The following is a 19,368-nucleotide window of genomic DNA, read 5'->3' on the forward strand; positions in this document are numbered from 1 at the left end:
GAAAGCAGTGGCAGAACCTGTAGAAAGCAGTCTGACCCAAAGTTCGGACGAGGAGATTGAGGTCCCGGATATCACCAGGCGTACCCGGCCCCGTGTCACTAGACCACAGGTTGCGCAGGATCCGCTTCAAGGGCAGCAGAGTGGGGCTGGCGCTGTAGGATTACGTGGTGAGGCATACACCAGCAGCGCAGCCCTCCCTGGACCTAGTACCAGCACTGCCGTACAACATGGTGAAGTGGCGAGCACCAGAAGGGCAGTTGAAGCTGGTACGGTGGCACGTGCAGTAGTTACCCCGTCGCAGCCACTGCACAGACAGGCCCGTAGACCCCCTAGAATCCCTGAGGTGCTGGCAAATCCTGATTGGCAGTCCCCCTTTCACCGCCCAGTCTGGAGTTCGGGTTGAGATGTTTTTTGAGCTGTTTTTTTTAGCTGTTCTTGACTGCGGAGCTCTTGGACATAGTCGTGGCAGAAACAAACCGGTATGCCACACAATTTATATCCGCCAACCCGGGAAGCTTTTATGCCCAGCCTTTCCGGTGGAAACCAGTCCAAGTTTCCGAAATTAAAACTTTTCTGGGCCTTCTCCTCAACATGGGTCTAACCAAAAAAGCATGAATTGCGGTCATATTGGTCCACGAACCCAATTCATCACATGCCCATGTTCTCTGCTGCCATGTCCAGGGCACGATTTGAGGCCATCCTGCGTTTCCTGCACTTTCGCGACAACACCACCTCCCGTCCCAGAGGCCACCCAGCTTTTGACCGGCTCCACAAAATTCGGCCCCTTATAGACCACTTCAACCAGAAATGAGCAAATTTGTATACCCCTGAGCAAAACATCTGGGTAGACGAGTCCCTAATACATTTTACCGGGCGCCTTGGCTTCAAACAATACATCCCAAGCTAGCACGCCCGGTATGGGGTCAAATTGTATAAGCTCTGTGAAAGGGCCACAGGCTATACCCACAAATTTCAGATCTATGAGGGAAAAGATCAGACCCTGGAGCCGGTCGGTTGCCCTGACTACCTGGGGAGCAGTGGGAAGACAGTCTGGGACTTGGTGTCACCCTTATTTGGCAAGGGGTACCATCTTTATGTGGACAATTTCAACACAAGTGTGGCCCTCTTCAAGCATTTGCTCCTAGAACAGATTGGCTGCTGTGGCACCGCGCGAACTAGTCGCGCGGGCTTCCCCCAACGGCTCGTTACCACCCGTCTTGCAAGGGGGGAGAGAGCTGCCTTGTGTAACCAAGAACTGCTCGTGGTGAAATGGAGAGACAAGCGTGACGTTTACATGCTCTCCTCCATTCACGCAGACAAGACAATCCAAATTGAGCGAGCAACGAGTGTCATTGAAAAGCCCCTCTCAGTCCACGACTATAACCTTCACATGGGAGGGGTGGACTTCAATGACCAGATGTTGGCTCCGTATTTAGTTTCCTAACGCACCAGATGCTGGTATAAGAAGGTGCCTGCATATTTAATTCAATTGGCTCTGTATAATAGTTTTGTTCTCTACAGTAAGGCTGGGAGAACAGGATCCTTCCTCAAATTTCAGGAAGAGATCATCAAGAACCTCCTGTATCCAGGAGGTTCCGTGGCCCCATCCACCAGTGTAGTTAGCCGTCTACACAAGCGACATTTCCCCAATGTCGTTGCTGGTACCTCAACCCAACCGTCACCCCGAAAAAGATGTTGTGTCTGTAGCAGGAGTGGAATAAGGCGTGACACCCGCTATTTCTGTCCTGACTGCCCTGACCACCCTGCCCTATGCTTAGGGGAGTGTTTCCGGAAGTACCACACACAGGTACACTTAGCATAGGGATCACATCTCACAGGACAGGTACACAGGGCTATTAGGGCCTATTCACACACAGCTGCTGCAAACCTCTCCTTTCACCTGGGACAAAGTGCATAATGCACTTCGCCACATCTTTGGGTGATTTGCGCTTTGCAAATTGTCCCATGGGGAAGAGAGGTTTGTCCTATAAAGGAAAAAAACAAACAAAAAAAAAAAAACACCAGTAAGCAAAAAAGTTAACATTCAGTTCCAAAAGTTAAATAAAGTTTTTATGTTCTGTTCAAAGGTTATTATAAAGTTACTAAAATTATTGCGTTGCGGCCTGTTTTTTCCACCTTCCAGGTGGACCAACCGATCGACTAGCTGCAGCACTGATGTGCATTCTGACAGAAGCATTGCGCTGCTGTCAGATTACACAAAAGTCGGCGTATGCGGCGCTGCAAGACGAGATTTCTCCTCTGCAGTAAAAGATACGTTTGCCGAGGCATATGAGCTGAGGAGGTGGCGGTGTTCATATGCTTTGGCAAACACTTTGTATATAAAAAAATAATTAAAAAATCCTGGCAATGATTTATTCATCCACATCGATTGATGTGAATGGAGAAATCGGGTTTGCCAGGGCACACGAGCTAAGTGGGTATGGATGTTGGGCGGAGCTCCTATGTCCTGGCAGACGCCTTTCCCCTCCATTTTTTTTGGGCAGAGATTTTTTCATCTACATTGATCGATGCGAATGAAGAAATCTGTGCCGTTCATTTTTTTCTTTCAGCCCAGAGGCTGAATGGAAAAAAAAAAAATCTCATTACCTGTATGTTCAATATAAGGAGAATAGCAGAAACTCCTAATGCTGGCCATACATGTAATGGTTGCTGAGACCCTCAAATGCCAGGGCAGTACAAACACCCCACAAATGACCCCATTTTGGAAAGAAGACACCCCAAGGTATTCGCTGAGGGGCATATTGAGTCCATTAAAGATTTACATTTTTTTCTTAAGTTAGCGGAAAGTGAGACTTTGTGAGAGAAAAATAAATAAAAATCAATTTCCGCTAACTTATGCCCCCCAAAAAAGGCCCATCATTGAATACCTTGGGGTGTCTTCTTTTCAAAATGGGGTCACATGTGGGGTATTTATACTGCCCTGGCTTTTTAGGGGCCCTAAAGCGTGAGAACAAGTCTGGGATCCAAATGTCTAAAAATGCCCTCCTAAAAGGAATTTGGGCACCTTTGCGCATCTAGGCTGCAAAAAAGTGTCACACATGTGGTATCGCCGTACTCAGGAGAAGTTGGGGAATGTGTATTGGGGTGTCTTTTTACATATACCCATGCTAGGTGAGATAAATATCGGGAAAAAGTTGTCTTTTGCCGAGATATTTCTCTCACCCAGCAAGGGTATATGTAAAAAGACACACCAAAACACATTGCCCTACTTCTTCTGAGTACGGCGATACCAGATGTGTGACACTTTTTTGCAGCCTAGGTGGGCAAAGGGGCCCACATTCCAAAGAGCACCTTTTGGATTTCACAGGCCATTTTTTACACATTTTGATTTCAAACTACTTTGCACGCATTTGGGCCCCTAAAATGCCCTCATTTTGGAAAGAAGACATCCCAAGGTATTTCATGATGGGCATAGTGAGTTCATGGAAGTTTTTATTTTTTTGTCACAAGTTAGTGGAATATGAGACTTTGTAAGAAAAAAAAAAATAATCATTTTCCGCTAACTTGTGACAAAAAATAAAAAGTTCTATGAACTCATTATGCCTATCAGCTAATACCTTAGGGTGTCTACTTTCCGAGAAGGGGTCATTTGTGGGGTTTTTCTACTGTCTGGGCATTGTAGAACCTCAGGAAACATGACTGGTGCTCAGAAAGTCAGAGCTGCCTAAAAAAGCGGAAATTCACATTTTTGTACCATAGTTTGTAAATGCTATAACTTTTACCCAAACCATCTTTTTTTTTTACCCAAACATTTTTCTTTTTATCAAAGACATGTAGAACAATAAATTTAGCTAAAAATATATATTATATATGGATGTCGTTTTTAAAAAAAATAAAAATTACAACTGAAAGTGAAAAATGTCATTTTTTTGCAAAAATTTAGTTACATTTCGTTTAATAACAAAAAAAGTAAAAATGTCAGCAGCAATGAAATACCACCAAATGAAAGCTCTATTAGTGAGAGGAAAAGGAGGTAAAATTAATTTGGGTGGTAAGTTGCATGACCGAGCAATAAACAGTGAAAGTAGTGTAGTGCAGAAATGTAAAAAGTGGCCTGGTCATTAAGGGTGTTTCAGCTAGGGGGGCTGAAGTGGTTAAAACAGTGAAACCCTTCCAAATTACCACTTCTTTCAAATGAATCTGTCACAGTTTTTCTATGCTACCTATGTAAGGGCAGCACAGGGGCTTACTGGGAACTTAAAGTGGCCCTGGAAAAAAACCCCTAAAAGTGGCTCCATTTTGTAGGCAGGTCCAAATTGACCAAAGGCGGAGCAACACAAGTAGGTGGGGTCAACCATACCATAGTGCAAAATACCATCCCTGTAGAACCAAATAACACAGTGTGGCACACTCTATTGTCCCAAAAGCTGGCCCTCTGTGGTGGTCATCAATAGCTACCATCTTCTGTCCTCCTTCTCTAGTTGTCTATGGAGCAGGGGGCTTAGGAGGTGAGGTGCCGACCGCAGCAGTTGAATTCAGGGGGGCATGTGCGGTCGCTGGCTAGGCACATGGGTTCCTGATTCTCACAGCATGAATTACTATTGAGAGCTCATTATGTACCCGGTCAGCAGCACAGAGGAGGACTTGGGTGTGCCCCCTGGGGCATCATAAGCAAGTGACAGATCCCTTGTCCCTTCTTGAACTTACCCATCAGTTTTGATAACATATTGCACTGACCAACTTCAGCGCTGGAGCAGCTCAATACACATCACAAGCTGATGAGTCTTGATATTCATGAGGACCTGGCTCTCCTTGCCCCCGATTTACATATTTTCTCCTACAGCAAGCCATTTATAATTATCAGGACTCATCAGCTAAAATAGAAAAAATAGATTTTTCTGGAAGAAATGGAGAAGGCCAGTAATGTTGGAATAGGGAAGAATAAGTAAAAGAGAGCGTATCACAAAGTTTATAATGGATATTTATAAGCAATTTTCTATTAGTTGACTGTATATTAAGGAGTGTGTCCAGATCAAATATTTTAGGAAAATTGGCAGAATGGGTTAAAAAAATATGAGAGGGGCATTACTCATCTCATTAATTCAAAGCTTAGTGGGTCTCCGCTTCCTGGTCCTGTATTAACACACTGGAAATGCCTGCTCAGCCAGTCACTGGTCACAGCAGACACCCTATTGGCAGAGCAAGCATTTCTTGCGCGACGAGACTGGACTGGGAAGCAGAGTATTGGGCAAGCCGTTTAAAAATACAAATCCACATGAATATTATGTTTATCTCACCTGGGCCCTGGTATGCCTGCGGGTGACCAAATGCAGAATCCCAGTTGTCTGATGTGGAATTTTGGCTTGTACCCCAAGGATCACTTGCATTGTTGGTCGCAGAAGGCTTAGGTGGATTCCAGCTTGACCAGGGGTCATTTGTTGCCTGCATGATAAGGTTATGATAAAATATATAAAAATCCTCTATAATTACATAACTTTACAATTTAAAAACTCAATTTATTTCTGGTTGAGCATATCATTTAGAGCTATGAATTGAATTATAGTCGGATTACAAAACCTATATATGTACATTGTATGCAACTATACTGTACTGTTGTATGACTCCCATTTTATCTATATTATTATGCAGTATTATGGAGGTATTCTCACAAGAAGCATTACTTGAAGGTAATAGTGCAGAGAACTATAATCGTGATACATAGCAGGGGAATTTATCATGCTTTGCACTCCAGAATTCTAGCTTCAAAAAGCCACAAAAATAGGGTTTTCCAACTTTTTCAGATTATTTGCGTCTTTTTTGACAGTTTTAAAAAATGGTTACCACTGACCATATCGCAATTCAAGGATGGAATGCATAACGGAATGCCTTTAGAGGCATTCCGTCATAATAGAAGTATATGGCCAGCGTAACGGATCCCCCCACCCTTCCCCCGAGAGTGCCTAGCTCTCCAGCACAGAGCCCCTATGTGCCTCAGTACATCCTCCTGCACATGGTTTTTCAATGCTCAAAGCATAAAGTTGACCTTAAAAGAGAAATCCAATAATCTAGGTCACTTCAAAGAAAAAAAAAAAAATTCAACTCGTTTAGAACACTTGAAAGGTACATATTTCTGTTATCATATTTATAAAATAAATACAACCTTGACGTACTGCTGCTGTTTCAGCGCAGTTATCTAAAACTAACTTTGCCTGTAATGATAAGTACATAATAGCAGCACCATGAGCAGAGTTACGGACATTACTTTTCAGAATAATCTGGCTCAGTTGGAAATATACCATTAGGGTACTTTCACACGTGCGTTGTTGAATTCCGGCAGGCAGTTCCGTCGCAAACGCATACCATTTGTAGACGGATCCGGATCCGTCTCACAAATTCATTGCAATACCGGATCAGTCTCTCCGGTTGTCATCTGTAAAAACGGATCCGGTATTTATCTTTTTCACATTTTTCAAAGGTCTGTTTTTACAGAACAGTTGGGGCCGGATCCGGAATGAATGCATTTCAATGGAAAACAATGCCGGATCTGGCATTTCGGCAAGTGTTCCAGAATTTTAGACAGAGAAAACAGGTCTCACGCAGGTTGGAGGCAAGGAAGGGATGGATAGTGCAGTCCACACCCCTGTTCCACCACAGGTGAGACAAAAACTGGATGTAATCAGCCTGGCATAAAGCACCTCCTAGGGTGTCAGACAGGGGGCGGTGTTACCTGTAGACAGAGGCCTGGAGGCTCTGTCTGTGCGGCCTCAGCTGGGCTAAGCTGAGGGACCACGAGTCTAAGTGACAGCCTGGAATTTGGGGGACGCAGTGACGCCTACGGTACAAGGGCCACAAGGTCAGAGTCGGGAGGACTGCTGGACCACAATCCCCCAAAGGGACTTGCGTTTGCTACAGCCTGGAGGCTGCTGGGCTAGCTGAGAAAGCCACATGTTATGACTGTGTCTGAACAGCACTCTATAGGTGAGTCAGGGATACTGCACTATGTTTAGTTATAGCCCAGCTGGGCAGGTATTTGTTTTGTATTATGTTTGTTTTGCACAATAAATGCAATGTTTGGACCTGAAACCTGGTGTCCTGTATCTGTGGAATGACCCCCAGAAAAGACCCCCCCCCCCCCCCCACAGGGTATAAATCATTTGGCTAATGTTTGCCCCTCTAGGAGATTCATGGAGTTTTCGGAGGGTAATAAAAACAAAACAAAAATTGGAAACTTTTGCTTGTAGTTCCCGTTTTCTCCTACCTGCCAGGGTGGCGCTAGACAGCAAGAACATTGTGAGATTTTTGTAGATAGTGGAGCAGCTGTCAATCTCATTGATAATCAATTTGCTCTAACGCATGGTTTCCAGGTATGCACTTTTGAAAAGGATATACCTGTTTTTCCCATCGATTCCGCTCCACTTTCTCAAGATCGTTAAAGGGCATAGTTCACAATATCAGTTTGACTGTGGGTGATGCGCATGTTGAGGATATGTCATGTTTCGTCCTAAGTGGATTACCTACTCCTCTAGTGTTGGGGCTACCCTGGCTCACTAAACATAACCCCACCATTGATTGGCAAGCAAGGCAAATAAATGGTTGGAGTGACTTTTGCAGAGATAATTGCCTCACGGCGTCTCTTTCAGAGGTTTCTACCAAGACCGTACCATCTTTTCTCTCTGAATTTTCAGATGTGTTTTCCGAGAGTGGTGTACAGGAGTTGCTACCTCACCGGGAGTACGATTGCCCTATTAATCTCATCCCAGGCGCCAAGCTGCCAAAATCACGTTTATACAATCTCTCCCAACCTGAAAGAGTCGCTATGCATACTTATATCTCTGAGAGCCTGAGAAAGGGACACATCCGACCCTCGAAGTCACCTGTTGCCGCTGGGGTTTTTTTGTTAAGAAAAAAGATGGTTCTTTCAAGACCTTGTCTGGATTTCAGGGAGCTGAACCGTATCACAATTTGTGACCCATATCCACTTCCTCTGATCCCGGACCTGTTTAACCAGATTGTTGGGGCTAAAAATTTTTCTAAGTTGCATTTAAGAGGGGCATACAACCTAGTCAGGGTCAGGCAAGGGGAAGAATGTAAGACGGCCTTCAATACCCCTGAGGGTCATTTCGAGAATGTGGTTATGCCCTTTGGTTTGATGAATGCTCCGGCCGTCTTCCAACATTTTGTGAACAGCATTTTTTTATCATTTAATGGGGAAATTTGTACTGGTGTATCTAGATGACTTTTTTTTTTCTCCCGATTTCAAAACTCATAGGGGCCACCTACATCAGGTCTTGCTCATTCTGTGGGAGAATAAATTGTACGCTAAACTGGAAAAATGTGTGTTTGCAGTTCCGGAGATTCAATTTCTTGGTTTTCTTCTCTCAGCTTCTGGTTTTCACCTGGACCCTGAGACGGTCTGCTCTGTGCTCAATTGGGAGCTTCCTGAAAATCAGAAGGCGCTGATGCGTTTTTTGGGTTTTGCCAATTATTACAGAGAGTTCATTTTGAATTATTCCTCTGTTGTTAAGCTACTCACTGATATGACTAAAAAGGGGGTAGATTTTTCCTCCCGGTCGGTAGATGCGCTTAAGGCCTTTTCTAGTATCAAAGACAGTTTTGCTTCCGCTCCCATTTTGGTACAACCTGATGTCTCTCTACCTTTTATTGTTGAGGTGGACGCTTCTAAAAGGTGGGTGCGGGTGCAGTCTTATCTCAGGGTCCCTCTCCTGCCAAATGGCGACCGTGTGCCCTTTTCTCAAGGAAACTCTCATCTACAGAGATAAATTACGATGTGGGAGATAGGGAGTTGTTGGCCATCCAAATTAGCTTTTGAGGAATGGCGCCATTGGTTAGAGGGAGCCAGACAGCAAATTACCGTGTTTACCGACCATAAGAATCTGGCCTACTTGGAATCGGCCAAGCGTCTGAACCCAAGTTCTTTTCTAGGTTTAATTTTGTTGTCACGTTCCACCCTGGGGTTAAAAATGTGAAGGCGGATGCCCTGTCACGTTGTTTTCCGGGAGGGGGGAACTTTGGAGACCCGGGTCCCATTTTGGCTGAAGGGGTGGTCGTCTCTGCTCTTTATCCTGATTTGGAGGCAGAGGTTCAGGCAGCCCAGGCAGAGGCTCCTGATCTTTGTGCTCCTGGGAGGTTGTTTGTGCCTCTCGCTTTACGACACAAGGTTTTTAAGGAGCACCACGATAATGTCCTTGCTGGGCACCCGGGGAGTAGAGCCACAGTAGATCTCATTGCTCGGAGATTCTGGTGGCTGGCTCTTTGTAAGACTGTTCACGGCCATCGGGTTTTCTCCTCCCGTTACCCATTCCTTCCCGTCCTTGGATGTATCTGTCCATGGACTTCATTACAGACCTGCCTCGTTCCTCGTGGAAGACTGTGATTCTGGTGGTAGTGGACCGTTTTAGCAAAATGGTGCATTTCATTCCCTTTCCTGGGTTACCCAATGCTAAGAAGTTGGCGCAAGCGTTTGTTGATCACATTGTTAAATTGCATGGCATTCCTTCAGACATTGTTTCTGACAGGGGCACGCAATTTGTTTCCAGATTCTGGAAGGCCTTCTGTTCTCGCTTGGGGATTCGGTTGTCATTTTCTTCTGCTTTTCACCCGCAGTCGAATGGTCAGACCGAACGCGTCAATCAAAATATGGAGACATATCTGCTCTGTTTTGTGGCGGAGAATCAGTATTCTTTTTTGTCCCTTGCCGAGTTTGCTTTAAATAACCTTTGCCAGGAGTCCTCTGATAAGTCACAATTTTTTGGTGCATATGGGTTTCATCCACAGTTTGGGACATTCTCTGGAGAGGGGTCTTCTGGTTTACCTGATGAGAGATTTTCCTCGTCTTTGTCATTTATTTGGCAAAAGATTCAGGGTAATCTGAAGAGGATGAGTGAGAGATATAAGCATGTGGCGGATAAAAGACGTGTTCCTGGTCCGGACATGAATGCGGGTGATCTGGTGTGGTGGTCTACAAAGAATATCAAACAGAAGGTTCTCTCCTGGAAGTTGGGTCTTAAGTTTATTGGGCCTTACAAGATCTTGTCCGTCATCAATCTCGTTGCCTTCCGTCTTGATCCTCCTCAGACTTGGAAGATCCATAATGTTTTTCACAGGTCCCTATTAAAACCTTATGTCCAACCCACTGTACCCTCCTCTTTGCCTCCTCCTCAGATTTTTGTTGAAGGTAATCTTGAATTCCAGGTCTCTAGGATTGTGGATTCTCGCATTATCCGTGGTTCTCTCCAATACCTTGTTCATTGGGAGGGTTATGGTCCCGAGGAGAGGATGTGGGTCCCAGTGGCGGACATTAAGGCCACTCGTCTCATCAAGGCTTTCCATAGGTCTCATCCTGAGAAGGTGGGTTCTGAGTGTCCGGAGTCCACCTGTAGAGGGAGGGGTACTGTCACCGCCAGTTCTGTGAGAAGTTCTGACAGACGTCCTTCTCTAACTCTTGCATGATGTTCTTGGTTTGGTTTCACTTTCTCATCTCATTTCCTTCTCCCAGGTGTCACCTATTTAGACTAATCTTCTTTCCTTTATATTCCCTCCCATACTGCCTCACTTTGCGGTTTATACTACTTCCTGACTGAAGTGTTCACTGCTGGAGGCTTCTGCTGCTGCTTGTTCAGATAAGTCCTTTCATGTATTGTGTTTCCTTGCTGGCTTGATTCTAGGTGACCCTGACTCCCTCCGTATGAAGTGCAGGGAGCCGTGGTCGTGTCCCCTAACTATTATAGGGTTTTCAGGCGTCACACAGTCTTAGGTACGTGGGGCATACAATCGTCTACCTTCGAGACCCTTGTATGTGCTTAGCAGTCAGGGTGAGCTCTTAGGGTTTTATAGGGGTCACCTATATGCTCCTTAGTTTAGGATCAAGCCAGTTGAACGTTTAGTCATTACTTACAGCTGCAACATCATCCGTGACAGCAGCAGCTATACCCATGGTCTCCTGTATCCCGCAATGATATGCGCGAGAAATGGTAGTGCGTATGACGGGGAGAATATTAGTGAGCGCTTCCATTCTAAAAGTGGTCACTACTATACCGTATGACAGGGAGCGGTAAATACAGTGCTCCTGATGCTGACTGTACTCATCGCTCCCTGGCGCTTCATTGTCCTGCATGCGAAAAGTGTCAGAACATAGTACCCACACTATGACCTGACGCTGTGTGATGTCAGGTCATCGTGCAGTGAGGCACACGGAGAACACTAGGGAACAATAAGTGCATGAAAAGCCACTCAATATGCAAAGAGGCGGCATGTCCTGGAGCTGGAGAGATAAGTTAATTTATTTATCTTATGTCTGATCTGAGGTCTGATGAGAAATGGTGGGGGTCTGAGGTCTAATGATCAATGAGGTTCTGATTTGGAGGTATGATCTGAGAGCTAATGAAGAACAGAGGTTTGATCTGAAGTCTGATGAGGGTCTGATCTGAGGTCTAATCAGGAATGGTGGTCTGATTTGAGGTCTGATCTAAGGTCTGATGAAGATTGGCAGTTTGATCTGAGGACTGATGAAAAATATTTTTTTCGTTCTTTTCTTTGTTTAAATCCTAGTCGCATCTTATGGTCCAATGCATCTTAGGGAGTGAAAAATATGGTATTTTGTGTGTATATATGTTGTTTTTGTACTTGAAACATTTACTTGTTTTTTCTTTTTGTCATTGTAAGTTCTTTTCTCTAATTAATACAAATCTATTGAAATAGAAAATAATGACTTGATAAATGTTTTTTTTTTTTTCATTTTATATTTATTATATGAAAAGTTTTTCTTTTCACATAGAAGACTTCTTTCACAGGGTGCCTTTAATATGTATTTAGTTAGGTTTATTTTACTTAGGCCTCTTTCACACTTGCGTTGTCCGGATCCGGCGTGTACTCCACTTGCTGGAATTACACGCCGGATCCGGAAAAACGTAAGTGTACTGAAAGCATTTGAAGACTGATCCGTCTTCAAAATGCTTTCAGTGTTACTATGGCAGCCAGGACGCTATTAAAGTCGGTAGAGCGGTATACTTACAGTCCGTGCGGCTCCCGGGGCACTCCAGAATGACATCAGAGCGCCCCATGCGCATGGTTGACATGCCATGCGATCACGTCATCCATGCGCGTGGGGTGCCCTGACGTCACTCTGAAGCGCCCCGGGAGCCGCACGGACAGCAAGTATACTGCTCCCCCGCTCCCCACTACACTTTACCATGGCTGCCAGGACTTTAGCGTAACCAATCTAAAAAAGCTAAACGTCGGATCCGGCAATGCACCGAAACGACGTTTAGCTTAAGGCCGGATCCAGATCAATGCCTTTCAACGGGCATTAATTCCGGATCCGGCCTTGCGGCAAGTCTTCAGGATTTTTGGCCGGAGCAAAAAGCGCAGCATGCTGCGGTATTTTCTCCGGCCAAAAAACGTTCCGTTCCGGAACTAAAGACATCCTGAACGGATTTCACTCCATTCAGAATGCATTAGGATAATCCTGATCAGGAGTGTAGTAGGCAACTACAGTCCTGATCAAAAGTTTAAGACCACTTGAAAAATGGCAAAAAATCCTATTTAGCATGGCTGGATCTTAACAAGGTTTCAAGTAGAGCTTCAACATGCAACAAGAAGAAATGGGAGTGAGACAAAACATTTTTTGCGCCTTAAATTTAATGAAAACGACGAATAAACTGAAACAGGCTGTTTTTCAGCTGATCAAAATTTTAGGACCACATGCCTTTAAAAGGCCAAATCTGTGCAAAGATGTGGATTCATTGTCATTTTCTGTCAGGTAGTCACACGTTGTGATGGCAAAGGCAAAGGCAAAACGAGCTCTCCCTTTTTTAACGTGGCCGGGTTGTTGAACTGCATAAGCAGGGTCTCTCACAGCGTCCCATCGCTGCTGAGGTGGGACGCAGTAAGACAGTTATTTTGAATTTCTTTGAATTTCTTAAATTCTGAAATGATCTTGAGGGTGATGAAACAAAAAAGTCAAGTGGAAGACGCAAAAAAAAATTCATCAGCACTGAGCCGGAGGATCCAATTGGCTGTCTGTCAAATTGGAGCCCTTACTGGTGCTGACTGTCCCATAACCATCTGACAGCATCTGAGACTGAAGGGCTTCAAAAACAAAAAACGTCTTGAAAGACCTCGTCTCCTTAAACGCTACAGAACTGCTCGTTTGGACTTTGCAAGAGAGCACCAAACATGGGACATTCAAAGGTGGAAGAAAGTTTTATTCTCTGATGAGAAAAAATGTAACCTTGATGGTTTCCAATGTTACTGGCATGACAAGCAGATCCTACCCGAGATGTTTTCTACGCGCCACAGTGGAGGGGGCGCCATAATGGTCTGGGGTGCTTTTTCCTTCAGTGGAACAATGGAGCTTCAGGAAGTGCAGGAGTGTCAAACGGCAGCTGGCTATGTCCAGATGTTGCAGAGAGCATTCCTCGTGACTGAGGGCCTTAGCCTGTGTGGTAACAACTGAGTTTTTCAACTGGACAACTCTACAGTACACAATGCATGCAGGACAAGGGACTTCTTCCAGGAGAATAACATCACTCTTTTGGCCCATTCTGCGTGTTTCCCTGATCTAAATCCAATTGAGAACCTTTGGGGATGGATGGCAAGGGAAGTTTACAAAAATGGACAACAGTTCCAGACAGTAGATGGCCTTCGTGCGGCCGTCTTCACCACTTGGAGAAATGTTCCCACTCACCTCATGGAAACGCTTGCAGCAAGCACGCCGAAACAAATTTTAGAAGTGATAAACAATAACGGCGGAGCTACTCATTACTGAGTTCATGTTTGGAAGTTGGATTTCTGTTTTTTTTTTTTTGGGGGGGGGGGGTTAGTTGTTTTTTTTTTGGGAGGTGTGGTCCTAAACTTTTGATCAGCTGAAAAACCGCCTGTTTCAGTTTATTCGTTGTTTTCATTAAATTGAATGCTCAAAAAATGTTTTGACTCCGATTTCTTCTTGTTGCATGTTGAAGCTCTATTTGGAACCTTGTTAAGATCCAGCCATGCTAAATATGATTTTTTTGCCACTTTTCAAGTGGTCTTAAACTTTTGATCAGGACTGTATTTCTCCTTATGGAGCGCATCTAAGAGGCGGGAGAAGCCTTATAGGCCAGGCAACATTCCTCTGGAATTCTGGGAAAAAGGAATGCAAATGTGTCTTAGAAGCTCTGCCTCTAATGCCACCACATGTAAGGTAGCTATCCTATAAATCAATGTTTGACCTTTTGAACAGGCCTTGAGACATGACTTAAATAATAATTAAGCCAGCATCTCATCTGCAGACAGCTGTTTCAGGGTGAGTAACCCTCATCAGTGCAAAGCAGAGTACTGGCTTAACTGGGTGAGAGACCTAGGTAATGTTTTGGGGGAATACTATGTTAATTTTATTTATTTATCTGCATCTTAATTGTAATAGGAATGTAGGGTCTAATCATGTTATTACTTATCAGCTTTCAACATATTACTATAAACCTTCATGCATATTATTTTAAAACACAACCCATTTTCATCTAACCAACCAATGGAGGCAAGGGGAAAAAAAGACAAACATTCTAACAAAAGGCCTACCGTAATTATTTCCAAACTGCTTTTAAGAGTTTTTAATTTTGTACTGCTTAAAATTTTTTTTTTTTTAATCTATTTTCATGTTTTTCATATGTTGATTATTTACTTTAGTTGCTTAAGGCACAAATATTTCTTGAATGCATAGATTTAGCTTTTGGGTGTGGGGCATTTGGTGTTCATTTTAGTGTGATGCTAACCTCATCTTCTGTATGGGTTTAGTCATTTTTTGCAGCACCCATTTTCATCAAGTGATAACATGAAGTACAGCCATATGGGTTTTCCGAGACTCCTAATATTTTTCACTAGGTATACTCATATAGGTGCTCATCTCTTGTACATCTTACTCAAGCTTTTCTTTTTAAATGTGGACTCTCCTGACCCATTTTCACCAGTTAAATTAATTACTCTGTTTCTGCCACAGTTCCCATATAGTCCCTAATAATACCCCGTTTATAGCTCCCGCCCACCCCGCTAATTACATAGACACTCCCCTATCACTGCCCCTGTTGCTGATTTGAAATGACAATGGGTATAAAATCACAGGAAATAAGAGCTGCATGGACATGGTGATGTGACAACATCCTACAACAGAAGATAGGTGTAATAAATGTAAACAAACACATCATAAAAATGACAGCTACCTTCATTAAAGTAACACTCCCACAACATTTTTTATTCTCTGACCTGTTAGAAAGGCGCATGATGTTAACTGTAGTGGGAGTAATTTTCTTACCAGTGACTGTATTTGTGAGTTATAATCTCTCTTCTAATGTGATCAGCACTCTAACTATACAAATAACATAGCATCTTATGTGTGGACAGGAAGCCAGTTTCTCTATGTATTCCTACGAGAGCCTCAATGTCAGTCTCATAGGAATGCAAAGAGAAGTAACTGACTTCCTGTCCTGTGTCAGTTGGAGAGGCAGAGTGCTGGTCACATGACACAGCTAAGGATCAAAAGCGAGGTTATAACTCACAAATGCAGTCACTGGAAAGAAAGATTACCTTCACCACAGTTTACATCATGTACCTTTCTAACAGGTCAGAGTATAAAAACTTTTTGTGGGAGTGCTTCTTTAATAATTATTTACACAGAGTGTTGATGCAAATCGGAAAACCCCTTTATAGTAAATCAAAGTTTTATTAGAAAGCACGTAAAATTATAAAATATGAGTTATGTATAATTACACATTAATATGAAATCCAAGACAAAGTAAATAGTCTTATAAAAAGATACAGATCTGTTAGAATATTCTTACAGTAAAAAAATTTGTTCCAATGGAACAACCCTCTCAGACTGTCCCTGCGTGAGGCGCCAAGGTGAGTCGCCCGATCATTCGCCCAAAGGCCTTAACGCTCAGGTACACTAAACAATGAACAAGTTATGTCCCTTGGGACATAACTTGACGGCTCAGTGTTGCTACCATCTTTCTGTCCCTCTGTTTGCTTTGGGCGAATGATCGGGCAGCCCACCTTGGTGCTGCACGCAGGGACAGTCTGAGGGGGTTGTTTATGAGGTAGATGCAGGGCAACTATGGGTCTGAGAGACCCGATCCTGTATCTTTTCCATTTTCATCTCTTATGCCTCCCTTGGTCTCTAATTAACAGTGTATACGCACCTTGTATGCTACTGGTCTTCATATTCACCGTGGTGGGGCTTATTTTATTGATTGAATAAACGTTATGTTTTAAAGGTTGACCACATATATTTATTTGATCTATCCCAGGTACCTCGCTTTGCAAGGTTAGATCCCCTTACACGGGATCAATTCTCTTCCTTGCATGCTATACATAAATTTTTTCTAATACAGCACTTACACATAAGATAGCTGTTGACCAAACAGCCATCTCTCCTGACTCCCTAATACACATATGCATAAGTCTCGACCGAGTGTGCGGACTAAAGGTGTATTTAGACGGGACAATTCTACAGCCGATTGTCAGGAAGGAAGCATTTGTTCTAGACAGTTGGCTGCTTGTTTAGTGAAGGAGACTGCTGCATTTATATACAGAGATTTCCTTCACTCTATGAGGACGATTCATGGTTTCTGAGCAGCAGATTGCTGTTTAGACCACACGATCTTCTGCCCAGAAACTATGATCAGTGATGAATGACAGGATCACCCGATGAACGAGCACCTTTATCCACCTAACTGTTTTGAACAAGGTCAGCTTCGGCTGTGGGAAAAGTACTTAACTGGAAGTGGAAGGACTGCTTTAACTGCTGATATTCTCTGAATGGCAGCAGCTAGAAGCATGCAACTAGTCTTGTTTGAAAGCTGACATTCCAGGCTTTCATACAAGACTGACAGCATTAGTCCAAGCTAAACAGGAGATATCACCATTAAAAATAGGGTCTGGAACAATTGATTTAAACTTTTATATATATATATATATATTTTTTTTTTTTTTATATATTTAACATTTTATTTTTTACAGCTTTGTGCATTATTGTCAGTCGTGGTCATTTGCCGTGGGTCTCTGCGGAGACCCGCTGGCCATTGCGCCTGCTGCACACGCCAGAGGGGAACATGTTTGCCCATTGCTCCAGCTTTGTACATGTATGGCACTGGTAGCATAGGGGTTAAGGCTTTTTGAGGCCTGGTTAGTAAGTGGTTGATAGCCATGTAGAGAGCACCTGCTTAACATATGGTAACTAGGGCCCCGTAAATGTGTTAAAATGTTGATAGGGCTGTATTCAACTCAATCTTTGTTTCATAAGGGAAACAAAAAACCTTATTTATACTACTTATATGCACATATCAAATGGAGTATAAGTAAAACTACATAAGGTGATATAACAAAACATTAGTTAAAAGATACTGAAGTGTGAGCATCTTGAAGCTTAGAAATGACCTTTAGACAATAACGTTCGATGAAAAGGTTCTCGCTACAAACGTACCAGTTCACCATTATTGGTTGCAGCATTCTGAGCAGAACCACCAGAAAGGGAATCAAAAAAGGCCAAATCTGCAGCTGAATTACTGGAAGGAGCACCATGTGACATCAACTAAAAAACAAAGGAGTAACCATATAACAATAATTTGAAAAACAAAGCCAATATCATAAAAACATAATTTATACATATCTAGCTCTAGCCATAACAACCAATTTAATACAAAGCTAAGGCTTCAAGGGCTTGTTTCATTTCAGCAAATGGCATTTATCACGCAGGCATATATTGTGTGCAAATCCAGCCGCTGCTGCTGGACTGTAGGGTGATCGTAACCCCCAGAAAAGAGCAGTGTATATTGTGATGGAAAAAGTATTTACAGACGTGGACAAAATTGTTGGTACCCTTTGGTCAATGAAAGAAAAAGTCACAATGGTCACAGAAATAACTTTAATCTGACAAAAGTAATAATAAATTAAAATTCTATAAATGTTAACCAATGAAAGTCAGACATTGTTTTTCAACCATGCTTCAACAGAATTATGTAAAAAAATAAACTCATGAAACAGGCATGGACAAAAATGATGGTACCCCTAGAAAACACAGAACATAATGTGACCAAAGGGACATGTTAATTCAAGGTGTGTCCACTAATTAGCATCACAGGTGTCTACAACCTTGTAATCAGCCATTGGGCCTATATATATGGCTCCAGGTAATCACTGTGTTGTTTGGTGATATGGTGTGTACCACACTCGACATGGACCAGAGGAAGCAAAGGAAAGAGCTGTCTCAAGAGATCAGAAAGAAAATTATAGACAAGCATGTTAAAGGTAAAGGCTATAAGACCATCTCCAAGCAACTAGATGTTCCTGTGAGTACAGTTGCACATATTATTCATAAGTTTAAGATCCATGGGACTGTAGCCAACCTCCCTGGACGTGGCCGCAGGAGGAAAATTGATGACAAATCTAAGAGACGGATAATCCGAATGGTAACAAAAGAGCCTAGAAAGACTTCTAAAGAGATTCAAGGTGAACTTCATGCTCAAGGAACATCAGTGTCAGATCGCACCATCCGTCGTTGTTTGAGCCAAAGTGGACTACATGGGAGACGACCAAGGAGGACACCATTGTTGAAAACGAATCATAAAAAAGCAAGACTGGAATATGCCAAACTACATGTTGACAAGCCACAAAGCTTCTGGGAGAATGTCCTGTGGACAGATGAGACAAAAATCGAAGTTTTTGCCAAGGCACATCAGCTGTATGTTCACAGACGAAAAAATGAAGCATATCAAGAAAAGAACACTGTCCCTACTGTGAAACATGGAGGAGGCTCTGTTATGTTCTGGGGCTGCTTTGCTGCGTCTGGCACAGGGTGTCTTGAATCTGTGCAGGGTACAATGAAATCTCAAGACTATCAAGGAATTCTAGAGAGAAATGTACTAGCCAGTGTCAGAAAGCTTGGTCTCAGTCGCAGGTCATGGGTCTTGCAACAGGACAATGACCCAAAACACACCGCTAAAAACACCCAAGAATGGCTAAGAGGAAAAAATTGGACTATTCTAAAGTGGCCTTCTATGAGCCCTGACCTCAATCCTATTGAGCATCTTTGGAAGGAGCTGAAACATGCAGTCTGGAAAAGGCACCCTTCAAACCGGACACAACTGGAGCAGTTTGCTCATGAGGAGTGGGCCAAAATACCTGCTGAGAGGTGCAGATGTCTCATTGACAGTTACAGGAAGCGTTTGATTGCAGTGATTGCCTCAAAAGGTTGCGCAACAAAATATTAAGTTAGGGGTACCATCATTTTTGTCCATGCCTGTTTCATGAGTTTATTTTTTTACATAATTCTGTTGAAGCATGGTTGAAAAACAATGTCTGACTTTCATTGGTTAACATTTATAGAATTTTAATTTATTATTACTTTTGTCAGATTAA

At 43.1% G+C, this 19,368-nt stretch overlaps 1 protein-coding gene across 4 annotated transcripts in view; it reads right to left on the bottom strand.

The window, feature by feature from the left end:
- SNX9 (sorting nexin 9) overlaps nt 1-19,368 on the bottom strand; it is a 244,475-nt gene that overhangs the window by 69,836 nt on the left and 155,271 nt on the right. For 3 of the 4 annotated variants that reach the window (XM_044291890.1, XM_044291889.1, XM_044291891.1), the window contains exons 4-5: nt 17,435-17,542; nt 5,259-5,403 (exon numbers count right to left, since the gene is read on the bottom strand). In XM_044291890.1, the coding sequence (XP_044147825.1) occupies nt 5,259-5,403; nt 17,435-17,542 (253 nt within the window). The remainder of the gene's footprint in view (nt 1-5,258; nt 5,404-17,434; nt 17,543-19,368) is intronic. The other variant, XM_044291892.1, reaches the window with a different exon arrangement.

This window comes from Bufo gargarizans, chromosome 4, assembly GCF_014858855.1.
Source record: "Bufo gargarizans isolate SCDJY-AF-19 chromosome 4, ASM1485885v1, whole genome shotgun sequence".
Classification (NCBI taxonomy): domain Eukaryota; kingdom Metazoa; phylum Chordata; class Amphibia; order Anura; family Bufonidae; genus Bufo; species Bufo gargarizans.